The sequence below is a fragment of the Cetorhinus maximus genome, chromosome 1 (assembly GCF_964194155.1).
Source record: "Cetorhinus maximus chromosome 1, sCetMax3.hap1.1, whole genome shotgun sequence".
Classification (NCBI taxonomy): domain Eukaryota; kingdom Metazoa; phylum Chordata; class Chondrichthyes; order Lamniformes; family Cetorhinidae; genus Cetorhinus; species Cetorhinus maximus.
The window spans coordinates 133,237,381-133,257,676 of NC_135879.1; the positions used below are offsets into that span (position 1 = coordinate 133,237,381).

At 43.7% G+C, this 20,296-nt stretch overlaps 1 protein-coding gene across 16 annotated transcripts in view; it reads left to right on the top strand.

Moving 5' to 3' along the window:
- LOC144683641 (LIM and calponin homology domains-containing protein 1-like) overlaps positions 1-20,296 on the top strand; it is a 485,528-nt gene that overhangs the window by 345,268 nt on the left and 119,964 nt on the right. For 14 of the 16 annotated variants that reach the window (XM_078546886.1, XM_078546926.1, XM_078546934.1 and 11 more), the window contains 2 exons: positions 4,408-4,746; positions 17,582-17,617. In XM_078546886.1, the coding sequence (XP_078403012.1) occupies positions 4,408-4,746; positions 17,582-17,617 (375 nt within the window). The remainder of the gene's footprint in view (positions 1-4,407; positions 4,747-17,581; positions 17,618-20,296) is intronic. The other 2 variants (XM_078547004.1, XM_078547013.1) reach the window with 1 other exon arrangement.

Below are 20,296 nucleotides of genomic sequence, written 5' to 3' on the forward strand. Positions count from 1 at the left end.
TGCGTGCCCACCACCAGTCCGCTGATGCTCCCGGCTATTGTGTTCAGTTTTTGCCTGCAGAACAGAGAAGAGCATTTATTGGGGCTGATCGCTCATGTACTCTGCACACGCACGCCGCATCCCAACCACAGTGGCCTATCTGAGGCCTCCAGCGGCTCCTGTCCACACTACTGGTGATCAGTCACCAGAAGATAGTACGGCTGCTTCCAACCCCCTCCCCCAGCGGCCACCTTGGACACATTCGGCATCCATCACTTTGAATATCACACGGGCGTAGCGCCCATGACAAGGAGGCGCAACTAGGTGCAGCGCCATGGCCAGCAGATGGCTTTTGACCACGACACCTTAAGGCTCCCCTTCCACCATCTCATCACCATCAGTAAGACATGTGTTGGAGTTCTCAGTATGTGTCTAGCTGCCTCTCGTGCAGGTTGCCCCCAGACTACTCAAATGCGACAAACACCAACATATGCTGCAGGGAGAACCCATCTTCTCCTCAACCACTAAGGCTGATGTAAGCATGGTCACTATCTGTTTTCCCACCAAGCGTGCGCCAAATGCCCAATGAAGTAACGACACTAAGACGTGGGGGGGGATCCTCAAAGGCTAAGGCTACCTGCTGGGTAAAATGGCCAAGGCTGACATGGTACTCACCCTTCCAGAGCGCAGCAAATCATTGAAGCGCTTGTGCCACTGTGTTCCAGTGCGCCGCATAGCATCTTGAGAGCTAACAGCCTCCGCCACCTCCTGCCACGCCTGCCTGGTCACGTGGGGGGCCCTCCTCCTCCCATCCTCCGGAAACAACACCTCCTGATGGTTCGACACCTCTTCCAGGAGGACAGCAAGGCAGGCAACGGAGAACCAAGGGGCACATTGGCCCCCTGCTGGCCTCTCCCACAGCCTGCCCCCCTCCTCCTCCTCTGCCCTCACCTCTTCTGGTGCCCGGTCGCTGGCCATGGTGAACAGCCTAAAGGAGGCTGCCTGGCCGTTCTTTATACAGACTGCCGGTTCCCCATTGGAACCGGCAGTCTGAACACGCCCACCGCCAATTTGAATTTCCCGCTGAACACGGGAGTCTGAAACGTGCTGGGCCGGCCTTAATTAGCCTGCCTGCGCAAAATGACGGCGCGGCCTGTTTCACCAGGGCGATCGGCTCTGTGCCCGCCGCCAATTGGATCGGGCTCGCCCGCCTGACAAACAGAAAATTCTGCCCACTGAAACACCACTAATGGCGCCTTTCTTCACATCGATATACTTCTTGTAACATGCATCATGGCTTCTGCAGATAGCATGAAAGATAGATTTTGGAGGTAGGAGTTGATGTATAGTCCAGATAGGAACCTCTGCTACCTTCAAATCCAGCAGTCTCCTCTTGACAAGTGGCACTTCTCCTTTACCCGTGGTCGTCCCACAAGCCCGCCAAAGTGAACCATTTGGGTTTTTATGGCAATTGGTGATAGTTTCCTAGTCCCCCTCACTGAGACTAGCTTTATAATTCCGGATTTATTATTTAAATTTAAATTCCACCAGCTGACATGGAATTTGAACCCATGTCCCCAGACATTAGCTAAGGCCTCTGGATTGCTAGTCCGGTGACATTACCACTATGCCACCAGAGTATGGATATCTATTTATTACAAGCATTGCCAGTTTTGCTGTTGTTACTGGCTTCACTACTATGCCACGGTAGTATGCACATACATTTATTTTGAGAGCTATTGTTTTGGTATTTCACATCATTCTACCTGTCTTGCTGCCCTAGGGGATATAATTAGGAGTTTGTACTTTGTGCACAACCATATTTGATTTTTTTTATACAGCAATACCAATTTTATGCTGTTTCATATTCTAGAAAACTACAGTATTATTATAACTAATCTAAGACCAACAAAAAGTATTTATAGCCAATATTTCCTTCATGCAGTAACATTTTCTTAAAAGCAGAATTTTCGGAATATAGAAATAGGAATAACATACACTTGCTCACAGAGAATTGGTATAACATTGTGTTATTAGAATAAGACATAAAACTCCATGGGTCTAAGAGAGTAATACTTAGCCAACCAATCAGCAAATCTCCATGTAACAGAAATGTATTCCTAGCTGTGAGATTTATAATCTTAAATCTGGTCTCAATAAAAAATGAAAGTCATTCCCTTGTGTTGAGGGCAGGCTCTGACAATCTAGTACCCAAGGATCAAACTACCCTCCGTACAATCAAACCAGTAACCTCCCCCAAACCAAGAACTGAGCCAATTTTAACTTCATCATTAATGTAACTCTAAACTTCTCATTTTTAATCCCTAATGGGTTTTTCTTTGTGTTTTTTCCTGCTATTTTTGTACTTTCCCACATCCCCCTCCCTACGTCCTCCTTCCTGTAGAACAGTCACCGTGGCTACTGGTCACTATCTGGTTGTAAATCAGAGAAAACACTCTTTTGCATGAGGCCCAAAAGACATGGGGGAGGATCTTCCAGTCGGCAAGCGGGAGCGGGGCCCGCTTGCCGACGCGAAAAATGACGCGCAGTAACGTCGAGGTGGAACTCCCGACGTCACCCTGCGTCATTTCCATTTTCAGACCAGCGGGGGCGCAGCCGAGTCAGCTATGTGCCCGCTGACCTGTCAATGGCCTTTAATAAACCAATTTAGGTAACTGACAGGGCTGCCCTTCCAACCTTAAGGTGGCTGGGCAGGCCGGGAGCCCTGGTGGGATTAAGAGAAAGCATGAAACCTCATCCATGGGCGGGATGAAGTTTCATGAGTGTTTTTAAATGTTTAATAAAGGTTTGAGTTAAAGTAATGGACATGTCCCAACTCATGTAAGAGTGTCACATGAGGGGACATATCAGGGAAATTTTTTAAACATTTGTCTTAAAAGTTTTGATTCCAAGGTGATCTCCCTGAGGTAGCACTTAGCCTCAGGGAGATCTGTGCGTTCTTTCGCGCATGCGTGAAAGAGCACACTCCCGGCTGAGGGAATTCCCCCCCCTCGGCCCGCACAAGGAGCGCATAGCGCTTCTTGGTGAACATCATGCTGGGCAGGCCTTAATTGGCCCGCCCATGTAAAATGGCAACACGCCCCCAACCGGGGGCACCGATCAGAGGCGCACTTGCCCATGCCCGCTCCTGCGGTTCCTATATTTATGGGGATACAAGGAGGGGGCAGTATAGTGTAGGACAAGGCCAGGAGGAGGGGAGTTGTTTGACAAGGCCAGCATTTATTGCCCATCCCTATTTGCCCTTGAATTGAGTTGCTTGCCATACTATTTCAGAGGGCAGTTAAGAGTCACATTGCTATGGATATGGAGTCACATGTAGACCAGACCAGGTAAGGACGGCAGATTTCCTTCCCTAAAGGGCATTAGTGAACCAGATGGGTTTTTTACAACAATAACAGTTTCATGGTCACCATTACTGAGACTAGCTTTTCAATTCCAGATTATTAATTGAATTTAAATTCCACTATGGTAGGATTTGAACCCTTATACCCCAGAGCATTAGCCTGGGTCTCAGGATTACTAGTCCAGTGACATTACCACTGCGCCACTGCCATGTGGAGGTCCTGTTGAATTTAATGACCTTGCTATAATTTATTTCTTCTGTTTCCTGCCTGGCAGCCTACCAAATTGACAAATTGGTTGATTGCTGGATATGAAAACAAATGGCAGGAGGCCGCAGCCAGAAACTCTTGGCGGCGGTCCATTGTAATTGTGGTCGCAGGGTTGTGGCTGGAGAGAGGTCACTATCAGTTGAAGGGAGGCTGAAGGTTTACTTGAGGGGTTGGGGAAGTTCTCCTACTCCTCCTGGGCCACATAGAGTGCTATAAAAAGGCCTTACCTTTTGGAGCCAGGACTCCTGCCTCCATTTCAATGCCGGATTGCCCAACTCTAGGAAACCCAGCCAACAACAGTTAAATTTAAATTAGGCTCCCATATGCACTTAGAAGCCTGATTTAAATGTGATAACAAAGCCTCATTTTGTCAAGATGGTACACATACACACTGTGCCACAGGTGGGTACATGGTGGGCTGAGGACACATGTCTTCTTTTCGGAGCTTAATCTTCCCCCCCCACCCCAGATCCAACCTCCTCCTGCTCATTGCCGTAGGGGTTAATATCAAGAATTAGCATCAGTTCTGGACCTATCCCTGCAACTACAGTAATGGCCACCCATCCTCATCATAGCCACCAGTGTGATGCTATATCCAAGCAGCATTGCATTCTCCCAGGACATTTAAAGGAACAAATTTGTTTTTTTAAGCCTCTCCCCACTGAATTTTTATCCAGTAGACTGTAAACATGAAATGGATGTTTTATGTTTTATCTAACCATCTTGTTCTGTTGTTACCTTATTTTCCATTAGTTAGTGCCTTCCTTGCTTTCTTAATTTACCTCTTCTTCCATAGCTGTAAACCTGAAGAAACTTTCCTTAGTGATACATGCACAGCTGAGTATTTTCAAAGAACCCCTTCTCCTATCCTGGTTGCCCAGACTGTAACCCTGAGTGAAAGCAGTCACGATTCCAGTGAGGAAGTTGAAGATGAAGATGAGAGGGCCCCAGATCTAGAGAATGATGACATGATGAGCAGGCGGATAAAAGCCACCTCCAAGCAGAGCAGTTCTGTCTTTAATAGATTCCTCCCGGTCCCCAGTTCACAGCAAGGCCAGTCAAAGAGTGGAATTAATAAAAGACGTGAGAAGGATGCAAAGAAAATGAACAAACCCAAGGAGGAATCTTTGTGGACGTGAGCTTTTTGTTTTGTTTCTTTTAACTAAACAGTTGCCGTGGGACTGGAGCCTGAAGCGCACTTAAACTGAACTAATTGCAAGTGTGGAAATGCCTGCGTTAAAACAAGTAACACTTAGCATGTGTTTGAATTTGTCTTGTCTTTGTGCCACCTTGACTCATCATGAATTGTCACAGTGCCATTGCAGAAATAATTACCAAAATAATATAAAAGGTAAATGGGACTGTATTTGTCATGTTTTCATGCCCGAGTGATAACAGTGAAAATCATTTTTTTTTAGTTTAATAGCTTGTTATGTTGTAACACCCAGTTTGTGGTATTTTTTTGCACCCTGGAAATTCATTTGTCCTAGAACTGTTAAGAATACATGGGAGTTACTTTAACTTGATGTTATGTCAGTCCCTAAAGACAAAGCAGTTCTGCTTTACTGACGCCAGAAATAGAATGTGTTGCTTTGGGTCCACTGTCACATGTAGGAGCATTCTATACAAAATATCTGTTCCTATTACAGATCTAACCAGCATTTCTGAAGCATAAAACACTGTAACAAAGAGCAACTGGAGGATAATCACACAGGTCTCTTTATTTATGAGATAATGTGGGATAATGCAGTGGACATTTGAATTTTAGCTGAAAAGCTGCAGGTTTGATTTAATGCCACCTAATGTTGCAAATGGTTTCTTTGATGTAAAACTATTGAAATCTTATGGTGCATCCTGTTTCAACAGTGATTATCAACATAACTTGCCGAAAGAGGATGTGACAAGGTAGAACTCTGAAATGAAGTAGGGAAAAGTTTTAATTCAGGCAGAACTATTGTCTGAGATTGAGCGATATGTCTGGGCTATTTGGAGCTAACACTGACCTTCCAGTAGTGACAGATGCCAATTAGGAACCACCACTGATGTAAAAACCTTCCTTCCTTAGATATTTTGAGTAGTTAGTATGTTTTTAAATTGTTCAAATGATATTACATGAGTCTATGAATTATAGGCAAACACTTAAACAAATAGTCCCATTTTACACGTGAATTTTTATCTTTTGTGTTCCTGCCAGAGAACTTTTCATACCTGGAACACATATGGAGAATTTAGGCATGCACATTAAAATCATTGGCTGGAAAATGAGGACCACTGAGTGTGTGAAACCTTGCTCTGGGATCAATAAAACTGAAACTTTAAATCCAAGGAAGGTGCTGTTGAAGGAGCCTTGGTGAATTCCTGCAGCGCATCTTGTAGGTGGTACACACTGCTGCCACTGTGCGACGGTGGTGGAAGGAGTGAATGTTTGTGGATGTGGTGCCAATCAAGCAGGCTGCTTTGTCCTGGACTTTGTCAAGCTTCTTGAGTGTTGTTGGAGCTGCATTCACCCAGGCAAGTGGGGAGTATTCCATCACACTCCTGACTTGTGCCTTGTAGATGTTGGACAGGCTTTGGGGAGTCAGGAGGTGAGTTACTCATCACCCAATTCCTAGCCTCTGATTGGCTCTTGTAGCAACAGTATTTATATGGCTAGTCCAGTTCAGTTTCTGGTCCATGGTAACCCCTAGGATGTTTATAGTGGGGGATTCAGTGATGCTAATGTTATTGAACATCAAGGGGCAATGGTTGGATTCTCTCTTGTTGGAGATGGTCATTGCCTGACACTTGTGTGGCATGAATGTTACTTGCCACTTGTCAGCCCAAGCCTGGATATTGTCCAGGTCTTGCTGCATTTGGACATGTGCTGCTTCAGTATCTGAAGAGTTGGAAATGGTGCTGAACATTGTGCAATCATCAGCAAACATCTCCACTTCTGACCTAACGATGGAAGGAAGGTTATTGATGGAGCAGCTGAAGATGGTTGGACCGAGGACATTACCCTGAGGAACTCCTGCAGTGATGCCCTGGAGCTGAGATGACTGACCTCCAACAGCCACAGCCAGCTTCCTTTGTGCTAGGTATGACTCCAACCGGTGGAGAGTTTTCCCCCTGATTCCCATTGACTCCAGTTTTGCTAGGGCTCCTTGGTGCCACATTCTGTCAAATGCTGCCTTGATGTCAAGGGCAGTCACCCTCACCTCACCTTGTGAGTTCAGCTCTTTTGTCCATGATTGAACCAAGGCTGTAATGAGGTCAGGAGCTGAGTGGCCCTGGCAGAACCCAAACCGGGCATCAGTGAGCAGGTTATTGCTAAGCAAGTGCCACTTGATAACACTGTTGGTGATCTCTTCCATCACTCTACTGATGATGGAGAGTAGACTGATGGGGCGGTAATTGGCCAGGTTGGTTTTGTCCTGCTTTTTGTGTACAGGACATACCTGGGCAATTTTCCGCATAGCCATGTAGATGCCAGTGTTGTAGCTGTACTGGAACAGCTTGGCTAGGGGCGTGGCAAGTTCTGGAGCACAAGTCTTCAGTACTATTGCCAGAATATTGTCAAGGCCCATAACCTTTGCAGTATCCAATGCCTTCAGCCATTTTTTAATATCACGTGGAGAGAATTGAATTGGCTGAAGACTGCCATCTGTGATTCTGGGGACCTCCGAAGGAGGCCAAGATGGTCATACACTCAGCACTTCTGGTTGAAAATTATGGCAAATGCTTCAACCTTATCTTTTGCACTGATGTGCTGGGCTCCTCCATCATTGTGGATGGGGATATTTGTGGAGCCTCCTCCTCCAATGAGTTGTTTAATTGTCCACCACAATTTACGATTGGAAGTGGCAGGACTGCAGAGCTTAGATCTGATCTGTTGGTTGTGGGATCACTTAGCCCTGTCTATCACTTGCTGCTTATGATGTTTGGCATGCAGGTAGTCCTGTGTTATAGCTTCACCAGGTTGACACCTCATTTTTAGGTAAGCCTGATGCTGTTCCTGGCATGCCCTCCTGCACTCTTCATTGAACCAGGGTTGATCCCCTGGCTTGATGATAATGGTAGAGTGGAGGATATGCCGGGCCATGAAGTTACAGATTGTGTTCAAGTATAATTCTGCTGCTGCTGATGTCCCACAGCGTCTCATGGATGCCCAGTCTTGAGTTGCTACATCGGTTCGAAATCTATGCCATTTTGCACAGTGGTAGTGCCACACAATACGATAGAAGGCGTGGCTTCAGCTCCACAACAACTGTGCAGTGTACAGATACTGTGATGGACAGATGCATCTGCAGCAGGCAGGTTGGTGAGGATGATGTTTTTCCCTCTTGTTGGTTCCCTCACCACCTGCCGCAGACCCAGTCTAGCAGCTATGTCCTTTAGGACTCGGCCAGCTCGTTCATTTGAATTTGAGTTCATTGACCTTGACCACTCATGTGATGGCGTAGTGGTATTGTCGCTGGACTAGTAATCCAGAGACCCAGGGTAATCCTCTGGGTACCTGCGTTCAAATCCTGTCCATGGCAGATGGTGGAATTTAGATTGAATAAAAATCTGGAATTAAAAGTCTAATTATGACTTCATTATGGTCCCCATGAAACCATTGTCAATTGTTGTATTCTGGTTCACTAATGCCCTTTAGGGAAAGAAGTCTGCCACCCTTACCTGGTCTGGCCTACATGTAACTCCAGACCCACAGCAATGTGTTTGACTCTCAAATGGCCTAGCAAGCCACTCAGCTGCAACAAATGGCAAAGTCACAAAAAAGGAATGAAACTGGACAGACCACCCGGCATTGACCTAGGCACCGGAAACGAAAACGGCAATCTCAGCCCTGTTGACCCCACCAAGTCCTCCTTACTGACATCTGAGTGGTGCTATCAAGCCACTCTTGGTGATGGACATTGAATTCTCCCACCCAGAGTATATTCTACGCCCTTGCCACCCTCAGTGGTGTTAAAAATGGAGGAGCACTGATTCATCAGCTGAGGGAAGGCGGTACGTGGTAATCAGCCGGAGGTTTCCTTGCCCATGTTTGACCTGATGCTATGAGACTTAATGGGGCCCGGAGTCGATTTTGAGGATTCCTTGGGCAGCCCCCTTCCAACTGTGTACTGCTGTGCCACCACCTCTGCTGGGTCTGTCCTGCCGGTGGTGATGGTGGTGTCTGGGATATTATCTGTAAGGTATGATTCTGTGAGAATGACTATGTCAGGCTTTTGCTTGACTAGTCTGTGAGACAACTTGACACTGGCCCCCAGGTGTTAGTAAGGAGGACTTTGTGGGGTTGACAGGCCTGAGATTGCCGTTGTTGTTTCTGGTGCCTAGGTCGATGCCAGGTGGCCTGTCCAGTTTCATTCCTTTTTTGTGACTTTGTAGTTGTTTGTTAGGCTGAGTGGCTTATTAGGGCATTTCAGGGTCTGGAGTCACATGTAGACCAGACCAGGTAAGGATGGCAGATTTCCTTCCCTAAAGGGCATGAGTGAATCAGATGGGGTTTTTACAATAATTGACAATGGTTTCATGGGGGCCATAGTGAAGTCATAATTAGACTTTTAATTCCAGATTTTTATTGAATCCAAATTCCAACATCTGCCGTGGTGGGATTCAAACCCAAGGTACCCAGAGCATTACCCTGGGTCTCTGGATTACTAGTCCAGTGACAATACCGCTACGCCATCACATGAGTGGTCAAGGTCAATGAATTCAAATTCAAATGTCCTATCCTTACAGTTGAGCCGTTAGCCACATACTGTGCTCAATGGATCAAAAGCTCCCCATCACTCACCTCCAACATTCTCAAGTATGACTCATACCTCACATTCATAGCTTTGCCTCATCCTCACGCAGTTAGCTTTGTTGCAATCCTCACGTTCATATCGCACAGTTGCACACACTGCCAGCTATTCAACCAAGATGGCCACATCAGCCATCATTGCACCACACTCACCGGCTTATTTTCCTCTCTCCTGTCAGGCAAAGTGATGAACAATCAGTGGCATCAGCAGCTAGCCTGCAGAGCACAGGCCTGTGGAGGAGATGATGGGTCACCATAATTGGAATAGCCATCACTGACACCATGACCAACGGCAGAGCTGAGACCATAGAAGGTGACGATATGTTCATACCTCAATCTCACCTTTCCCCTCATCCCACAATCTCTCCTGACTAATAAACTACAGATTGTCTAAGCATACAGCTCTTACTTTCTCTTCTCCCCTCCCAACAACCCTACTCTTGTGTCCTTCTCCTTTCAGATTCCCAAGAACTGCCACCTGGCCAGGCAGTGGTGCAGCCACATTAAGTCGATTGGAGAAATAAATACACTGATGATGATGAAACACTGTCATTTGATCTCACATTCACATATTAAATGGCACTTTCCAGTCCTAAGAGTGGCGAGCATAATTGCGGCTGGGGGGGTGGGGGGAACAATGGGGCGGGAGCTAAAAATTCTGTTTCCCACTGGCGCAATATGACGGTGGGAACTTGCACTCCCTTCTTGCCAGAGGCCAGTGTGGAACCGTTTCTCATCCCATTAATGAAATGTAGATGAAGGCCCCACTGGAGTCATCCCCCCCCCGCCCAATCATCCGCACCACCAGCGGGTTTTCACGCCAGTCCAGAACACATCTGGACCGACGTGGTATGCAAGTGTCAGGCTTATCTGGAAGAAGGTCTGTGGCAGCCAGCGGAGATCGGAAGATGGAGGCCTCCAACGAACAGACTCTGGAACACCACGGGCAGCAGTGGGTGGGTGCAGCATCAGCTGAATCTTCGAACTGCAGGGGCTTCCAGGAGGTGGATTATCTGTTTTCATGAGCTTCCAGGAGATGGGTCTTCTATCTTCAATGGTGGATCAGTTAATGCCCTGGCGCATTTTAAACATGGTGCCTGGATATGATGGTGGGACGCAAGCCATCCAGCCTTCACCGCCGCGCAAAACGTCAGGAAACCCTCAACTGCATAATTAATTAGGCCAGCGTCACACAATACAGGAGAATTCCCACCAGCCTCTGTGGCAGGAAATTCTCCCCATTCCTGCCCCTGCAACGGGACTTAGGCCCAGAACAGAAAATTCCACCCACTGACAATGCACAAAATTTACTGAGTAGCAGAGGTGGCGTCTGCACATGGTGAGTCTCTGGGCAAGTGCCTGCAGCCAGGGCAGGGGAAATGAATAGCATGTGTGCCAGCTCTCCACAATGAGGTCACACCAATTTCTGTTATTCGAAAAGTTCCCATGGCTAATATTTTGAAAACAAGCAGTGAAATTTTGTGGAATGATTAAATTCAGGCTTAAAATTTTGCATTTTCCATTGGTTTGTTGTATTTCCTTGTAGCTGTATGGGAACACCACCACCTGCAAGTTTCCCTCCAAGTCACACACTATCATGACCTGGAGATATATTGCCCGTTCCTTCACTGCTTCTGGGTCAAAATCCCGGAACTTCCTTCCTAACAGCACTGTGGGTGTACCTACACCACATGGGCTGCAGCGGTTCAAGAAGGCAGCTCACCACCACCTTCTCAAGGGCAACTAGTGATGGGCAATAAATGTTGGCTTAGCCAGCGACGCCCACAACCCATGAAATAATTTTTAAAAATTCATTTATTTCTATTTGTGCTATCAATTCACCCGTCTTGTTAGGAATGCTGCGTGTATTCAGATAAAGAACCTTGTTTCCCTACTCTGACTTTATTTGCTGGTTGACTCATATCCTTACATGCTCTGTCCCTTCCTGTCACACTCTGGTTATCATTACTACATCACTGCCCTGCAATATAACCTTGTCCTTTCTCTTTAACTTTCCAGATCTCCCCTCACATGAACCATTCCCCCATTGTTCAGTTAAAGCTCTCTCAATAGCCCTAATTATAGGATTCACCAGTACATTTGTCCCAATGCTGTTCAGGTAAAGGCTGACCTAGTGATACATGTCCCTCTTTCTCCAGTACTGGTGCCAATGTCCCATGAATCCATTTCTCCCACACCAATGTTGTGAGTCACGTATTCAAGTCTCTGATCGTATTTACCCTATGCCAGTTTGCTTGTGGCTCAAGTGATCCAGAGATTCTGCTTTTGAAATTAGCCCCTAGCTGCTCATATGTCCTCAGCAGAACCTCTTTCTGAGTGCTAGGTCATTGGTACCCACATGGACCATGAAGCTAAATCCTTCCCCTCCCACTCCAAGTTCCTCTCCAGCCCTAAAGCGATGTTCTTTAACCCTGGCACTGGGCAGGCAACACAGCCTTTGGAATTCACACTCTCAGTTGCAAAGAAAATTGTCTGTCGCCCTAACTATACATTCCCTTACTACAACTACTTTCCTATTTGCTCCCCCCACCGCCCCCATTAGAATGGCCTCCTGCACCACGGTGCCATCATCAGTTTGCTCATTCATACTGCAGTCCTTGCTCTCGTCCACACAAACTGCAAAAGCCTTGAACCTGTTTGACAATTGCAAGGGCTGAAGCTCTCCCATTGCTACCTTCTGGATCCCCCAACCTGTCTTTCTTATGGTCACACACTCCTGTCCCTGACCACAGACCAATTCTTAAGTACCTAATCTTAGGGGTATGACTGTCTCCTGGAACAAAATGACGAGGTAACTTTCCCCCTCCCTAATGCATTACAATGTCCAAAGCTCAGACTCCAGCTCACCAACTCAAAGCTGAAGTTCTTCAAGCTGCAGACACTTCATGCAGATGTATTTGCCGTGGATCACACAGGAATCTGCCAGCTCCCACACGCTACAACTGCAGCATCTACCCTGTCATCTTTATTTTGTTTTTATTTAACTAATTAGTTTTTAAGTTTGGAATATCACACAGCGATTATTTGTAGTTATGTTATGGAGTTTAAATGGTTATGCTATAAATTTAGCACAATACTTGTATCGTCCTAGTATCGTTATCAAAGTACAGACCCAGTTTAGAAGAGAAGAAAAACTTAAAACTCACCAATTGCCTAACTGCACACCCAATTAATGCATACAGGCTTCAGCTCTCAGATCTCGCTGTCCCTGGCTACCTCTCACGGACCACTCCTTTTTGTAAAAGGCCAGAACAGCATCTCCTCCCTCAATGTACCGATCTCCATCAATTACACATTTCCAGATTTAAGCGCACTCAGTCTCAAGCTGCCACCTTCGTGCAACTTACTTTGTGTGTGTGCTAACCCTCCTGCATTTACACTAGCTCAGATTCCAGTGAGCTATTGCTGGCTAGGGATCCAGTTCTAAGTAGTTACCAAATTAACTACTCTGCAGCTGCCTCTTGACGATGACTTTGTTTATCACTAATTAAGACTGAAAGAAACTACAATTTTCTGTTACACTTAAGTTAAATACAAATTTGACTATATTTTAGAAAGAGATAAACCCTTAAAGTTCCCTCATTACCAAATTCCTGGGTTTAAGCACTCAATCTCACTGTACACTGCCTTGAGCTACCACCTTCATACGACTTATTGGTCAGAAACTGAACTGGACTAACCACAAAATACTACGGCTACAAGAGCAAGTGAGAAGCTGTGGAGAGTCCTGACTCTCAAAGCCTGTCCACCATCTACAAGGCACAAGGCAGGAGTACAATGGAATGCTGTCCACTTGCCAGGATGAGTGCAGCTCCAAAACACTTAGGAGGCTTGATACCATCCAGGAGTAAGCAGCCCACCTGATTGGCAGCACATTCACACCTTAAACATTTACTACCTCCATCCGAGTGTACCGAGGCTGCTATCTGTATAATCTACAAGATGCACTGCAGCAATTCACCAAGGCTTCTTCAGTAGCACCCCCTGGAGCTGCAACCTCTACTGCTTAGAATAGCAAGGGCAGAAGGCACATGGGAACACCACCATCTGCAAGTTCCCCTCTTAGTCACTCACCATTGTGACTTAGAAATATATTGCTGACCCTTCATCGTCGATAAGTCAAAACCTGGAACTACCGAAATAACAGCGCTGTCAGAGTACCTTCATCATATTGATTGGAACGGTTCAAGAAGGCAGCTCACCACCACCTTCTCAAGGGAAGTTAGGAATAGACAATAAATACTGGCCTTCCCAGTGATGTCTACATCCCGTAAATGAATTAAAAAAGGCTAATATTCTTTTGTAAATTAGTTTAAGAGATAAGCTTTAACTTAAAATCTAGAAACTTTACAACTAAGATGCATAAATAGTGTAATTGTTATGTTAGCATTAGCACGATACTAAGCCTAATTCAGTCAATTGTTCCATATAGGTCTTTGCAAATATGATGACATCACATTATTCTGCCGTGTGTGATACGGATCAGATAATTAATTCACAGACCATGTCGCATTGGTGTATCTGCAGGTCTTGAAATATTGACTACCTCAGCATCTAAGTTGAATTTATATGTGAAGCTGTGTAGGAGTTATATGTATTAGTGTAATTAAAAAATCTCAAAATAGAGTAGCATATGTATATTTCTGCTACTTAAATACAACTTCTGATTAGTCTAATTGACTATTTCCTAATTAAATGGTTGCCGTTAAAAATGCACCAGCTAATGGTGACTGACAGTTAACTGCTAAGCATTGTTTGAAATTTAAACAAGGCAGCTTGACTCTGATTTGTCAAAACATTGCCCTGTGGAATGAACCAGTGAATGGCTTTCACTTATTTTGTTTAGCTGAAACAGGTGCAATGTGTATACACGCTCTTTCTGTTCTGCAAAGAACAGGGCAACATCTTGACCAATCAGAGTCAAGCTGACTTGTTTAAATGTCAAACAATGCTTGGCAGTTAATGGTCAGTCACCATCAACTGGTTCATTCTCCATGGCAACGCCTCTACCAATCAGGGTCCACTTGCCAACCAGTCAGCACTCTCTTCTCATAGAAGTATAAACATGTTGTTTCCCCTGACATTGGCATTTTCTTGTGAATTGTCCTGATAAGTGCAAGACAAAAAAGCTTTGGCAAAAAATGTCTCTTTTTTGAGCAATACTCAAGTTCTGTACTACAAATGACTATTCATTACTTGAATATCTACTTTACAACGTTATCCATATTACAGCCATAAATCTGTCAAATCAACAAACATCACTTGTATATCCATTAAAATAACTTTATCCTCTTGACAGCTCATAAATCTGTCAAAACAAACAAACAGTTGTGTCATCAACCCCTTATGAACAGATTTGGTACGGTTGGGAAGTCAGCCAAGTACTCATAAGGAGGTTTCACGGCACAACTGTATAAAGAACTCCTGCTAAGCTGAATCGATTAATTGATTTGGAAGTCAGCCAAGAATTTAAAATAAGATTGCATTGAACAACTGCATCAACAAGTTCTCCTGAGTGGAATTCATTAATGTCTTTGAATACAATCAGCAGCACAGTCAATTCTCAAAACTTTGAAACGGCCAAACAGATGGCTGAGCTGAATTTCGAGGAGAAATCAAAGCCATGGACACATTTCACACAATCAGATTTTGATTTCACTATTGTACAATTCAGAATAGCGCTTTATGCACTCTAATGCAACTGAAGACATTTTCACTTTCATAGCGCTATTCATCCCCTTGGCAGCTTGTCAACTGTCAGAAATGACAACCTAGCAACCACATTATTTACTTGTCATTTAACTTTTCAAAGCAAAGTCCTATCATCACTTACTTGAGATGACCTTTGTGCCTTGGGGAAAAGCCTGTTTTTTTTTTCTCTTTTGTGAATGACCTTTAATTCCAAGGACAACTGGGGAGTATTCTGAAAAGGGTGTAATCGGACTTCCTAGCAAACATTTTAGTTCCAAGAAATGCCCATGTGACCTAAGGTTGCTATGGGGATGAAAGTTAAAAATCAAAAGGTCAATAGTCAGCTAATTGGGTGATCAAACTACAGCTGGAATCAGAACCTGCAGTCAGCCCAGATCCTGGTGAAAAAGCAAAGAGAAACCTCTGAGAATAGAGCTGGGAATGTGTTATACAGCAGAAAGGGCAGACAACCGAAGGCAAGGAGGGCAGGGATTGTGAAATGGAGAAGACCCCAATTGCTACCTGTTCAGTTTTGCCAGGGCCAACCAGATCATTTAAAAGAGCCAGGGAAGGGTGTCTCTAGGGATTTTGTGCCATCAAGACGGTCATGAACTAGCTAAGGAGGTTCTGCAGGAGTATGCTGTTGGATGTCAACTGTATCTAGGAACTTCGGATGGAATATGGCTGTCAGTGAGAGTGACTTGAGGGCCAAATCCAGTGAGTGGGAAGTGAAAGATCCTATGTATCAGATGTGGAAATACAGTGGTATTGCACATGGTGCCACATTTGTGCAGGAAGTAATACGAGTGCTTGTGACTATATAAGTTGTACCTTTGTTGTATAGACTATTTAAAGTGAAGTTTACCTTTTTATTTGAAATATTGTTCACCTGTTAATTAATGTTTGAATTATGTTAATTTTAGTCAGTTTGTTACAGTAAATTTTTTAACAAGTGAAATCTTGTCCATGGGTTTTCTTTCAGTTGCCATCATCGGGATTCATTTCTTTTAAAAAGCTATCAGCCTTTACAGGGGATCGTAACACCGTATTAAAACATTCATAATTTATGATACAGCATTTCATTAGGACACGTGGCAATGCCTTTTGAACTTACCTTTCATACAGTCCACAGCACCAAACCATAGATCCCCCATGGTTCATGACACCTTTGTGCTGTCTCACCTTGCTTTCCAAAACCAGCCTGATTCCATCAAATTCTGGGAGGTCTGAAATGCCCACTTCCATGATGGCGTTGTCAATGTCGAGACATCAGCGTGGGGTCACTCGACCCACCCACTTATCCCATGCTGATTAAAATTGCCAGCGTCAGGAATGGATTGTAAATCCTGGATTTTCAGGTCCCACCTGCCATTTTCAAAGCCCACCTGATGCACTTCGGCCTTGCGTAGGGATGGGAAAATCTAGCCCAAAGTCTTTTTTCTCCTCTGCCTGTTATCTGGTTCTGCTCATACAACACAAGGAAGGACGTTCTGCTTTTTGATTGCTGACTGTCTCTTTGAGACCATCCTACTTGGCCAAGATTGATCAGCCCTCCAACAATTTCTTTCCTTCCTTTATTTTGATCTTCTCGCACGTTCATAACGCTGCCCTTGAGATATGTATCCAAAATAAATTTCCTATCTCGTCTCTTGCATTAACTATATATACATCAATCCCACTACCAAATGGAATCCTTTTTCAATGTTTTGGATCCACCGCTGAACTCCAGAAACCACCAATGGTTGTGTACGTTAGGCAGAGCCGCTTCTTGCTTTACATTTTCCTATATCAAAGATTGGCCAGGTCATGTCATTCCAGAAAGTTTTGGCTTCCATTTGCCTAGAAAATCTGTGATTATCAGCGAATAGGTTTTAGCCATTAAATTACCTATGTTTTGGAATTCATGTCAACTTCTAAATTGTATGGTATAAGTCAGGATGAAAAGAGTGAAAAATGGTTTAAAAATAGCTTTAAAACCAGTAATGCATCAGAATAGATCAATTAGACAAGAAAAAGCCAACATTAATGTAAAACACTGAGTTTCCTTGGGGTTCTCCCAATTGGCCACTGTAGCTTTGTGGAAATGTAATTGAGGATTTGGCGATCTTCTGTTAGCCTTACAGTGGTCTGTTAGGAGAACCATTGAAGAAATATAAGTGGGTCAGAGATAAGAGGGAAATATTTTAGGTGTTTGTTTTTATGTTGTAGAATAAATATTACAATAGTTAACTTACTCCTGTTATCTAAGTAACATTTTAAATATTAGCACCATATGAACTGGAAACCTAAGTGACTTACTGCCCCAGGGAGACTGGAGTTTTGGACCCGTCATCAGTTAAAACATGAAACACCTATTATACAAGCAAATTTCCATTGTGCATTTTTGAAAATCTCAATTTTATGCATTTTGATGTTTCTTATGTTTTATTGTAAATGTTCTGTGTGTTCTTTATATTTGGTCCTGTAGATACAGTCCTACAGATGCCCTGTCTGATGATACAGGGTAAGTGGTATCCGTGTTTAAAAATTGTGGAACTGCATGTGCTTGATCAGTATTTGCATCTGCTTACTAAACCACCAAGAATAATGAGTTTCTCTTGGCTTGCGTGTTTAACCACTTTGACTATATATAAGACACAGCTGGGGATTACTGACAACGGAACAGTTTATAAGAAACAGGTGACTTGCACTTATAAAAATTACGCCAGATTTAGGGAGAACTGAAAATGGAATGATCTTTCCAAATTACAGTTCTTGTTAATGATTGCCAATTGCAATTAGACTATTGCGAAACATACAAATTAGGAACAACAGTAGGCCATTCAGCCCCACGAACCTGCTCCACCATATAATAAGATCATGACTGATATGATTGTGCCTTCAATTTTAATTTCCTGCCTACTTCCTATAATCTTTGACTGTCTTGTCAATCAAGAATCTATCTAAATCAGCCTTTAAACTATTCAATGACTCAATCTTCACTGCTCTCTGGGGAAGAGAATTCCACATACTAACGACCCTCTGAGAGAAAAAAACTTCTCCTCTGTCTTAAATGGGAGACCCCTTATTTTTAAATTGTGTCCCCTAGTTCTAGTCTCTCCCACTAGGGAAACATCCTCTCAGCATCCACTCTGTCAAGTCCCCTCAGGATCTTATATGTTTCAATAAGATCACCTCTCATTCTTCTAAACTCTAATTGATATAGGCCCAACCTGTACAATCTTTCATCATAACATAACCCCTTCAGCCCAGGAATCAGTTGAGTGAACCTTCTCGGAACTGCATCTAACGTAAGTGTATCCTTTCTTAAGCAAGGAGACCAAAACAGTACTCCAGATGTGGTTTCATCAAAACTCTGTACAACTGTAGCAACATTTTCCTACTTTTATATTCATTCCCCTTGCAATAAATGACTAAATTCCATTTGCCTTGCTAATCACTTTCTGTTCCTGCATTCTAACTTTTTGTGATTCATCTACCAGGACATGCAGATCCCTCTATACTGCAGAGTTCTGCCATTTCTCCCCATTTTAATGGTATGCTGCTTTTCTGTTCTTCCTGCCAAAGTGGACAGGTTCACACTTTCCTGTATTATACTTCAATTTTTTGCCCAGTCACTTATCCTATCTATGTTCCTTTGCAGACTCCTTACATTGCTACCAATCTTTGTGTCATCAGCAAATTTAGAAACCATATATTCGTTCCTTCATCTAAGCCACTGATATAGATTGTAATAGTTGAGGCCCCAGAACTGATCCCTGCGGCACTCCACTAGTTACATCTTGCCAACCCCAAAATGACCCATTTACCTTCACTCTCTGCTTCCTGCCAGCTAACCAATCCTCTATCCATGCTAATATGTTACCCCCTCCACCAAGAGGTCTTATTTTGCCTAGTAACCTTTGATGTGGCACCTTGTTAAATGCCTTTTGGAAATCCAACTACACCGCATCTACTGGTTCCCATTTTAACATTGGTGATTGATACTTCCTCAAAAAACTCTAATAAATTACTCAACAAGATTTCCTTTTCACAAAACCACATTGACACTGCCCGATTGCAATAAGATTTTCTAAGTGCCCTGCTATAACCTCCTTAATAATAGATTCCAGCATTTTTCCCTGTGATAGATGTTAAGCTAACTGGCCTGTAGTTTCCTGCTTTCTGTCTCCCTTCTTTCTTGAATAAAGGAATTCAATTTGCTATTTTCCAACCTGATGGGACCTTTCAAGAATCTAGGGAATTTTAGAAAATTACAACCAACGCATCTACTATCTCAGCTGCCACTTCTTTTAAAACCTTAGTATGAAGTCCAACAGGTCCTGGGGACTTCTCAGCTTTTAGTTCTAATAATTTTCTCAGTACCATTTCTATGATGACTGTAATTGTTTTAAGTTCCTCTCTTCCTTTCACCTCTTGATTTAGAGGTATTTCTGGGGCGTTATTTGTGTCTTCTGCAATGAAAACAGACATAGAATATCTGTTCAACTCTTCTGCCATTTCCTTATTTCCCATTATTAATTCCCTAGACTCACTTTCTAGAGAACCAATGCTCACTTTAGCAACTCTTTTCCTTTTTGAATACTTGTAGAAACTCTTACTATCTGTTTTTACATTCCTAGCTAGCTTCTTCTCATACTCCCATATTCCCATGTGTATTCTCTGTATTTATATAGTTACAGACCTTTGCAAAACACACTCTAAAGCAACTGGAACATTTAAGTTTAACGCTAACTAACTCCATAATGCAAGCACAGGCCATGCTGAAAAGTAGAAAAGGTTTGGATAGTCGTTGGGAGAGGGTTGTGGGAAAGAAAGATCAGGCAGGGGCACCAGTATCTGGAACACATTCTATTTTCTTAGCTGGGTTTGGCATTTTACACACAGTGACTCAAGATTTCCATTCCATACTTGCATCTCACAAATATGAAATGTGTTCTCAATAATTCTGTGCAAAGCCTTCAAAAGGGAATTGTATATGTACTTGAAAAAGATCAATTTGTTCTTATTGAATGGCAGAGAAAAGATCAATTTATTCTTACTAAATGTTGGAACAGGCTCGAGGAACCAAATGGCCTACTCCTGCTCCTGTTTTTTTTATTTCCAGGACTATAGGGAAAGAGAGAGGCAGTAGGACTAATTAGATAGCTGTTTTATCATCATGAAGGGCTGAATGGCCTCC